This window comes from Colletes latitarsis, chromosome 10, assembly GCF_051014445.1.
Source record: "Colletes latitarsis isolate SP2378_abdomen chromosome 10, iyColLati1, whole genome shotgun sequence".
Lineage (NCBI taxonomy): Eukaryota > Metazoa > Arthropoda > Insecta > Hymenoptera > Colletidae > Colletes > Colletes latitarsis.
The window spans coordinates 8,471,338-8,482,201 of NC_135143.1; the positions used below are offsets into that span (position 1 = coordinate 8,471,338).

At 33.6% G+C, this 10,864-nt stretch overlaps 1 protein-coding gene across 1 annotated transcript; it reads right to left on the minus strand.

The window, feature by feature from the left end:
* Nucleotides 1–7,648: 7,648 nt before the first annotated feature.
* Nucleotides 7,649–10,816, minus strand: Gata (glutamyl-tRNA(Gln) amidotransferase subunit A, mitochondrial). The gene is made up of 2 exons (XM_076775877.1): nucleotides 8,873–10,816; nucleotides 7,649–8,818 (listed from the first exon to the last, which is right to left on the minus strand). The coding sequence occupies exons 1-2, from the start codon at nucleotides 9,399–9,401 to the stop codon at nucleotides 7,788–7,790; spliced, it is 1,560 nt and encodes a 519-aa protein (XP_076631992.1). The 5' UTR covers nucleotides 9,402–10,816; the 3' UTR covers nucleotides 7,649–7,787.
* Nucleotides 10,817–10,864: the final 48 nt, after the last annotated feature.

The following is a 10,864-nucleotide window of genomic DNA, read 5'->3' on the forward strand; positions in this document are numbered from 1 at the left end:
CGGGGTTCCTCCGACACCCGAACATTGTAACAACATTCATACTCTAAGGTACGTACCATTTACTGAAATCGGCTGACAAAAGCTAACGACCATTGCGTGTTTTTATTATATATATATATATATATGTATAAACATTTATACAGAACGTTTTAATATTGTCTTTAATAAAATATAATATGTGTAACATTGGGAAGTTAATCTATTAGGTATTTTATATTATTACTGTTGTGTATGCAATATCAACTATTGCCAAATAAATGGTAAATAGAAATTTTATATTATTATTATAATTGATGAGAATCTAGTGCTAGAAAATTCGAAACTACAAACTAATGAATTTTTGAAACGACGCACTTCCACAGCCTAACCACACACACATGTGGAAAGTACGTCGTGCACGATACACTAGCATTGCCAGCCGCACATATGTATATAGATTATTCTTAAATCTAAGTCATCGTGCCCGTTGCCTTCACTCACCCAAGTAGCACCTGGGCACTTGAGTGAGAGTAGGCAACGAACACGGAAAAATAGCCTAAAAATCCTAACTAGAAAAAATGGTTAGAATCTAAATTAAAATCTATAACGGACTAGATTTTCTTATTTCATTTCAATATATATGAAATTGATATTTAATAAATGTATAATTCTATAAGAGAATTCTACTAATCAAAATTGAATTGTATATAACAAATGACTCTAATCATAACTTTAAAATAAAATAAATTACTTTGAAAATCAAAGATAAAATATCTAAGTGAATTGATAAAAATATGTAACCCTCGGGCGATTCCGTGGTCAAAGCATATTTTTAAAATGTAAAAATAGTACATAGTGTATGTTGCTTTGACTCCAGAATCTATCCGTCGCGGAATATCTTCTTGCATATTAATCGAATCATATATTTTAATAAGCAAGAAAATACTTACTTATTAAAAATCAAATTAATTATAAAGTCAAATAAAAAAAAAATTGTTCTTACTATGACATTTGTCATCTTAAAAATCGCGGAGTGCAAGAAAATTCTAATTTTAAGCAAAAGATCCTAAGATAAAACAATATATGTACATGTGTTACTACTCGCGGGTATGATTCATACCCGCGGTCACTAAATTCGCCAAAAATACTAAGTATACAACTGGTCACCCGTGTTGATTCGGATATTTCATCCTACAACATGGTTGGGGACTAGAGGAAACAAAATAGCATGCGACTCACCAATTGTAGAATGCAAGCACTCGGACGACGATGTTGGCTAGTAGTAGTCATCAGCGAAGTCATCAACGAAGTCAGCAACGAGATCATCGTCGAGTTTCTCTGGACCCACAAGTACGATGATAAGATGTCAGGATCCTGTAGATAGAAAGAGTAAATGTTTTAACGAAAAGGTTTCTACTGTATTTGAAGACTTGACGTAGGAAAATTCGAATCAAACAATTTTTTTTTAAGCGTACTCAGAACAAAATACGAAGGATACTTACATTTTTCAAATACTCTTTTTCGCATAGATACAGATTTCCTGACGAAATGTGTTCAAACTCTCAAAGCTTTCTGGCGTCGCGTCTATTGCGTGATGGTAGTTTGACCGTAGTTGAGCGTCCCATGTGTTTGAATTGTAATTACGGACTGTAGCAGAAATAAAACACAAATTTGTTAACAGACACTCATTAATATTGTATAAATGCATCGATGGAGAATGACGAAGAGAACAGAAACAGTTAAAAATAAAAAATGCATACCTAATTAGACGCGAAGCTGTCAACGCACTTATCACACCACTTTCCAAACGAAGAATGACGAACAGGATCGGACACGTCTACTGCGCAAGGAGTGGGGAGTGGGGTGAGGGAGTCACGTACTCCGTCTCGATTCTTAATGTATACTTCGAAGGAAAGATTAAACCTTATATTTCGAATAATTGAAAATAAAGTATATACGAAAAATAAATAAAATAAATACAGAAAGATACCAAAGAAACAATTAATTACTTAATTGACGTTATACTCTTGTGACGTCAGAATGCAAGCTTCTCATTGGCTATGCTTGAGCACTGAATATCGACCTGTTATTGGATGCACAAGTTACTAGATCGATTGAAATATATTAATTCTAGTCATAAAAACATATAATGCGTTAATATTAGTTTTCAACCTAAACTTCAATCAGTTTCTTATATAAATGTTCCTTTTTTGTACAGTATATTTTCTAAAGTTATTTGTCTCTATTTTCACTAGATCTACATAAAAGCCTATCGCGATTCTGTGACAATACAATTGGGTAATCTGTTGTGCAGGCAGATGTCAGCAGCAATAATTTTTTCGTGACACACGGATTAACGTCACAGACAATGCATCGTGTAGACGTGTAAAAAACACAGTTTCCCGTGCCACGCTCCAAGGTGAAGTCGAGAGGCCGGCGACCAAAGATATAAACACGGACCGATCGAGTTTCCAAAGCACAAGTGTCACGAACCACTGACCCTGGCTTGCGAATGCTAACAACGGTAGCAATAAAATTACTTTTAAGAAATATTTTAGAATACACAAGACATAGGTACAAACGAGTAATAAATTAGAACAGACATTTAGTCAAATATTGTGAATATTAATGTTTTTGTGTATTCTATACATAAACTACAAAATTTACATGATAAGCCTTGATTAATTTTTCGATCAAACATTAATATATTTACATGTTATTAAGTAGATATTTCGATCGACTTAATTACCCATGCATAGTATGATACATCGATATGTCATTTTTAAGAGACACTATCAAATTTATCGAATGTATCGATGTTCAAGCATAGCCAATGAGAAGCTTGCATTCTGACGTCACAAGAGTATAACGTCAATTAAGTAATTAATTGTTTCTTTGGTATCTTTCTGTATTTATTTTATTTATTTTTCGTATATACTTTATTTTCAATTATTCGAAATATAAGGTTTAATCTTTCCTTCGAAGTATACATCAAGAATCGAGACGGAGTACGTGACTCCCTCACCCCACTCCCCACTCCTTGCGCAGTAGACGTGTCCGATCCTGTTCGTCATTCTTCGTTTGGAAAGTGGTGTGATAAGTGCGTTGACAGCTTCGCGTCTAATTAGGTATGCATTTTTTATTTTTAACTGTTTCTGTTCTCTTCGTCATTCTCCATCGATGCATTTATACAATATTAATGAGTGTCTGTTAACAAATTTGTGTTTTATTTCTGCTACAGTCCGTAATTACAATTCAAACACATGGGACGCTCAACTACGGTCAAACTACCATCACGCAATAGACGCGACGCCAGAAAGCTTTGAGAGTTTGAACACATTTCGTCAGGAAATCTGTATCTATGCGAAAAAGAGTATTTGAAAAATGTAAGTATCCTTCGTATTTTGTTCTGAGTACGCTTAAAAAAAAATTGTTTGATTCGAATTTTCCTACGTCAAGTTTTCAAATACAGTAGAAACCTTTTCGTTAAAACATTTACTCTTTCTATCTACAGGATTCTGACATCTTATCATCGTACTTGTGGGTCCAGAGAAACTCGACGATGATCTCGTTGCTGACTTCGTTGATGACTTCGCTGATAACTACTACTAGCCAACATCGTCGTCCGAGTGCTTGCATTCTACAATTGGTGAGTCGCATGCTATTTTGTTTCCTCTAGTCCCCAACCATGTTGTAGGATGAAATATCCGAATCAACACGGGTGACCAGTTGTATACTTAGTATTTTTGGCGAATTTAATGACCGCGGGTATGAATCATACCCGCGAGTAGTAACACATGTATATTGTTTTATCTTAGGATCTTTTGCTTAAAATTAGAATCTTCTTGCACTCCGCGATTTTTAAGATGACAAATGTCATAGTAAGAACAATTTTTTTTTTATTTGACTTTATAATTAATTTGATTTTTAATAAGTAAGTATTTTCTTGCTTATTAAAATATATGATTCGATTAATATGCAAGAAGATATTTCGCGACGGATAGATTCTGGAGTCAAAGCAACATACACTATGTACTATTTTTACATTTTAAAAATATGCTTTGACCACGGAATCGACCGCGGGTTACATATTTTTATCAATTCACTTAGATATTTTATCTTTGATTTTCAAAGTAATTTATTTTATTTTAAAGTTATGATTAGAGTCATTTGTTATATACAATTCAATTTTGATTAGTAGAATTCTCTTATAGAATTATACATTTATTAAATATCAATTTCATATATATTGAAATGAAATAAGAAAATCTAGTCCGTTATAGATTTTAATTTAGATTCTAACCATTTTTTCTAGTTAGGATTTTTAGGCTATTTTTCCGTGTTCGTTGCCTACTCTCACTCAAGTGCCCAGGTGCTACTTGGGTGAGTGAAGGCAACGGGCACGATGACTTAGATTTAAGAATAATCTATATACATATGTGCGGCTGGCAATGCTAGTGTATCGTGCACGACGTACTTTCCACATGTGTGTGTGGTTAGGCTGTGGAAGTGCGTCGTTTCAAAAATTCATTAGTTTGTAGTTTCGAATTTTCTAGCACTAGATTCTCATCAATTATAATAATAATATAAAATTTCTATTTACCATTTATTTGGCAATAGTTGATATTGCATACACAACAGTAATAATATAAAATACCTAATAGATTAACTTCCCAATGTTACACATATTATATTTTATTAAAGACAATATTAAAACGTTCTGTATAAATGTTTATACATATATATATATATATATAATAAAAACACGCAATGGTCGTTAGCTTTTGTCAGCCGATTTCAGTAAATGGTACGTACCTTAGAGTATGAATGTTGTTACAATGTTCGGGTGTCGGAGGAACCCCGGGGAATCCTCTCTAGTTTAGGCTCTTGCGCCCGGACATTATGTGTGAGAACCGTGGAGTGGTTGTTTGCGAGAATGAGTTTTGGAATTTTTTAAATATAGCGTTAGGTAAGTAGGTAACTTAACTTTCTGGTATGTGTGTTAGTTGTAAGTAGGTAGGGTCAGGATAGAGCTGTTACAGATTTTATTTCTGTGGCAGACCTATTCCTGTAGTTCGATTTGAAGAGTCGAAACGTTTGCCGATACAAGCGGATTGTATCGTTTGTTTTGGTTTTAGTTTCGATTCTTGGAATCGCGTGACTTTACAGTCGCTCTTCGCGCTCGTGGTCGCCCGCGGTAGGTTTCCCCGAGACGCTCGTCCCGCTCGAGTTTCGTCACATCTGTTCTGATAACGATTCCTAGAATCGTTAAAGGACTGTATGTTGCACGGAATCTCGAGCCTAGTATTAAGTTTCAGGCTTCGGCAGGACCGCCGAAGAGAGAAAAGGCTCTGCGGAGTCGAAGAGGCCCTGACAAATTGTCTCAAGAGTGGGCTACAACAAATGGCTCTTCATCTTCATCTTCGGATGAGGATGGAAAGTCATTCTCTGTTACTACTTTGTCACTGAATTCGCCTCTAACTGTAGTAGTAGTAGTAGTTGTAGTTTTTCAGATGATACTTGTACCACAACAATCAATTTTATTGGGGTAAATCGCGGTTTGCATTAGTGTTACGAAATACAAATGATCGCGTTTGCCTTCTAGATAGCGTTGCGAATATTATAAACTTGTCGCGATTCGATTTAGCGTTGCGAACTGAATATTTTCGTGTTTGCTTTCAGAGTAATGTCGCGAGTAAGCACTGACCGTGGTTTGCATTACAGTTGCGAAATGTAGGTATTATCGCATTGCAAATATCCCGATTTTGATTACTTGTAGAGTTGCGATCGGTTATATTCCTCGCGATTGCTTTTGGTGTTGCATTGCAAATAATCACTGATCGCGTTTGTTTTAATGTAGAGTTGCGATATAGAGAATGCCTCAAATATGTATAACACTGGTATATACCTACCTACTTCAGCATCAATTCATCCAGCTTGGAACGGCTGTCCTCGTTAATAAAATTAGTGTTGCGCATTATTTATAATAATTCGCGATTTTATTAGTGTCGCGACATATGAATATTAATCGCGTTTGCTTGTAGGATAGCGTTGCGATTAATATCAATATATCACGATTACTGTGAGAGTTGCGAACAATTAATATTTTTCGCGTTTTTGTTCAAAGTAGAGTTGCGATTAAGAACAGATAGCGGTTTGTTATTAGCGTCGCGAAGTATAAATTATTCGCGTTTCTTTGTCTAGTTAAAGTTGAAAATAATTTTTATTAATTGTATAGTTCCATTTAGAATTGCGAATAATGACAATTTTCGCGTTTATTTTTCCAAAGTAGAGTTGCGTATAAACATTAATCTCGGTTTGCAGTAGCGTTGCGAAATACGAATATTAATCGCGTTGCAAATTGTAAATAATATAAATTTGATCGCAATTGTCTTCAGTGTTACGATTATTTTTTGATTTTCTGGGTAGGATCCAGGTATCACCTTTTCTTAAAAATTCATTTTTGATTTTTAGTAATTTTGTTTGACGCCTTACAGAAAAGTTGTCTAATATTTTTTTGTAGGTACCTATGAGCTCTACTTTGTAGGTCTACACGTAGGTGTTATGATCGTTTGAAAATTGCGTTTTTTAACCCGTTCCATAGTCAACTCACATGTATTTACGCATACACTACAGCTACTGCCCATAAATACTAATTCAGTGAATAGTTTCTTAACTGACCGCCATCCATGAGAAGAGGTCGCTAAAATCACTTTCGAATTTTCAGGTCGGTATGGCAGTCAGATTGGGCCTAGAAAGTCCATAAGGTGAAAGGTCTACTCATATACCTCGTCTGTGGCCTTATATGGATACGTCCAATGTATTGTTTCGGCCCATTTTTATGGGACTCTAGAGTCCCATTACCAATTTCGTGTCACTCGCAACATTACCAACAGGTTACGCAAATGAACAAAAGAGGAAGTGAGACAGAAAATGAAATTACAGAAACATTCCTGACCACAAATTATATTTTTGGTACGAAATTTTTTTCTCGATAATGCGTAGGATTTCGGGAGTATGTCTATTGACCAAAAATGATTGTAATTAACCTCTGCAACTAGAAATAGTTTTTCCAGCATAATTTGAAACTTTTCAATTTCGCCGAAAAATTTACGCACCTACCCCCTGTCGATTTTTCTTAAAAATTCGTTTTTCATTTTTAATAAATTTGGTTGGCGCTGTACAGAAAAGCTGTTTAATACTTTTTTTAGTATTGAGACGAGCTATTAGCAAATTATTATTATTACTTAATTTACAATGAAATTGTTTAAAGATTAAGAACAACCGGAAAAAAATATTAATATGTAAGAATCCATGTAGTATATTAGGTCTATATTCGAGTATTAATACCGGGCAACAAGCTTTTCGTAAAAAATGCATAAATTTAGTATAGTTACTAGGCACTTCGGCACGTATTCAAACTTTGGCGGTTATTTGCAACTATGTAAAAGCATAAAATATGATAATTATGAATACTGACATATTCAAGAATCTCTCCTTTATCATTTAAGTTAAAGTAGACCTTTCTAGCGAGTTTAATTTTTACGTAATACCTTATTTTTGTTCGAATTCGGGGAGTTTACAAAAATTTATGTTTTTCGGAAACATAGGGTGATGTACGGAAACTCTATCAGCATTACCCAATGGATATTACTAAACAGAAAAAAAGTTTTAATTTGTTGAACAATGTTATTAATTTGATACAACTAATCGATATTTTTATATCACAGTACTTGTTGACTAAATTAGTACATTAATAAAGAACTGTCTCATAAATAGAAAATAAAACAACATTCGTGTAAAGTGTTTTATTCAAGCAGAGACAGATGTTTCAGTTCTAATCTTGGAAACTTCACTTTTTGTTCAATCCACTTTGCTACCATAAGAAGTCTTTCCTCGTGGAAAGGTGGTGCCATAAGTTGCAAAGATAAAGGTAATCCATTTTCGGAAAGCTTAATTGGCACATTGATTGCTGGTATACCTGCCATATTAGCAGATTGTGTGCAATAATCTTGAAGTAAACACTGTGTTTGATTATCCAATGTAACAAATTCATTGTAATTTGGTGCTTCTGTCAAAGTGGTAGGAGTAAGTAAAAGATCAATGTTATTGTTCCATACTGCATCAAAATCATTAGATATTAGTCTTCTCATCTTCATGGCTTTCACATAATATTCTTCATAATTTTCTTTTAATAAAAAATAATTTCCAATTAAAATACGCTCCTTAACTACATTGCCAAATCCTTCTGTTCTAGTTTTCGTGTAAGATTCTTCGACAGAACTCCACTCGTCTGCTCTATAACCATACTGCATACCATCATAACAAGCTAGATTACTAGCAACATCGCAACGATTCAGGACTGCATAACAAGATATAGAATAACTTGTGTGTGGCATTGATACTGTAGAAACTGATGCACCAGCTTCTCTCAAAGAATGAGAAACTTTGTCCCAACATTCTTGAATATTTGAACTTATATTTCTAAGTTTATACTCTTTTGGTATCCCAATTCTAAGGTTACTAATATCTATTGTGTTTGGTAAATTGAGTGGCACATATTCTGTTCGTACAGTGGTAGAATCAGCTTCATCCGGACCAGCTATAGCATTTAGAATGAATGCTGCATCATCAATGTATCTTGTTAGAATACCAGGAACATCCATAGAATTTACAAGCGGAATAAGTCCATAGCGTGACACTAATCCATAAGTAGGTTTTAATCCAACAAGGCCACAGTATGATGCTGGATTTCTAGTAGATCCACCAGTGTCTGAACCTAATGCAGCGTAACAGCTTCCAGTAGCAACAGCCACTGCAGAACCGCCACTACTTCCACCTGAAAACTCATTATTTGCAAAACATTTAACAAAAAAAGTTTGATAAATCCTACCTGCTATATGCCATGAATTTTCATTAGAAGATTCTCTTGTATGTTCCTTTTGACAATGATTACATGAATAATATTTTTCTGTAACAGCTGAATTCCACAAGTTCTTTGTTGGACCATAATGTGAATCAATAGTTCCAGAACCCATAGCAAATTCATCAAGGTTAGTTTTGCCAATTAAAACTGCTCCGGAATCTTTTAAACGTTGATAGACGGTTGCATCATATACAGGAAAAAAATTTGAAAGCATCTTGGATGCACAACTAGTTAGGTGACCATTTGTACAATAATTATCTTTAAGTGCAACAGGGATTCCATCGAGCTTCCCCAATAGTGCATTATTTTTCTGTCTCACGTCTGATTTCTTAGCTTGTTCTTTTGCTGTATCATCAGTTACAGTAATATAAGCATTTAGTGGTTTAATAATTGTTGTTAATTTGACAGCTGCTTTTGCAATCTCAGAAGGGCACACATCACCGGCATGTATTTTCTGACTTACTTCTTTTATTGATGCCGAGAGTAATTTATTCATTTTTCTTTAATTTACAATTTCTTCAACGAATGGATTCAGCATGTATTTATAACCTTCATGCAAAACATAACCTTAATGTCTTTACTGATACGGAAATATTGAACAGTTATTGTTTTCATCGTTTTATTCAATAAAATTAATCTTCTTGTTAACGTATTTTCATTTTGTTTAAGCATTTATTAAATATAATATTCTGCTCGTTATTATTAGCTATTTTTACAAAAAGAAAATATCTAGCTTAAATTTACCTACATACGTATCTATTCAAATTAATTCATGTAACTCAATATAATCTTATAGAAAATACAATATTTATTTTGATACATAAGAAACAATTACACACTGAAATATAACGTACAAATTTATTTATTTACAATTGCCAATCTCTTTATAGTTGAATCTTGAAATTTAAATCACTTGAAAGTAAATAATTATTACTTATTTCCGAAAGTGCTAACTATCTGTGACATCAGTTAATAACATCATTCAATAAATTATTAATTATCTATAGTTATTTGATACATTTTTGCGGTTGCAGTTTTAAATATATTACTATGCCAATCAATTTCGCGTTTAAATGTTCTCAATACATATTTTTTTTAAATATGCATATATACACAAAATAAAAAAATCATACATAATTACATGTTGCTGTATAGTCTACAACCACTATAAATAATATTTCAAAGATATTTAATAGCATTGGTTTAATAGTTATAAATGAAAAATCTTTGCATTCGATTGCAAACTATTCATATTTGTTAATCAAAGTTCACGCAAATAACTGTACATGAGGGCGCAAATACAGACGTTTGTAATTAACTAATTAGTGATGGTAATATTGCGAATGCCACGAAAATGGAAATGTGGTCTCGACAACCCAGAAAGATGGGCCGAAAAAATGCATTGGGCGAAAGACCTACTCGTATACCTGGTCTGTGGTGAAAGGTCTATTCATATTCCTGGTCTGTGGCGTAAGGTCTACTGGCATACCTCGTCTGTGATAATGCCTGCTGTTCTATTAGCGCTGCAGTTTTATTCTTTTCTAGATTAGTAACGTCGCATGTGACACTGCAAATGAGTTCACATTAGAATTCGAATTGAGCACTCGTAATATTTGGAATTAAGATTGAATATTGGGAGAATTTAATTATATGTATTCCTATGAATTCTTAACAATTTCTCTTCGTGAGTTGTGAAAAATAATAAGAAAATTTTGTTCAGCTTTATTACATATATTTTATAAAAGTATTAAAATAAACAACGTTTATTGAGCTTTTTAAAGCTTGACATGTATGTGTAGTTTTGTAAACAATTTTTGTAAATTTCAACGTTTCAACTTATCGTTTTTCCATCCGTGAATTTTATTGAAGAAGTGACAATTTGTATTATAAACTGTCTGTTAATAATAAAAAGCTGCTGTCATTTATCCAGAACACAGCTCGGGTTACATTTCATACACA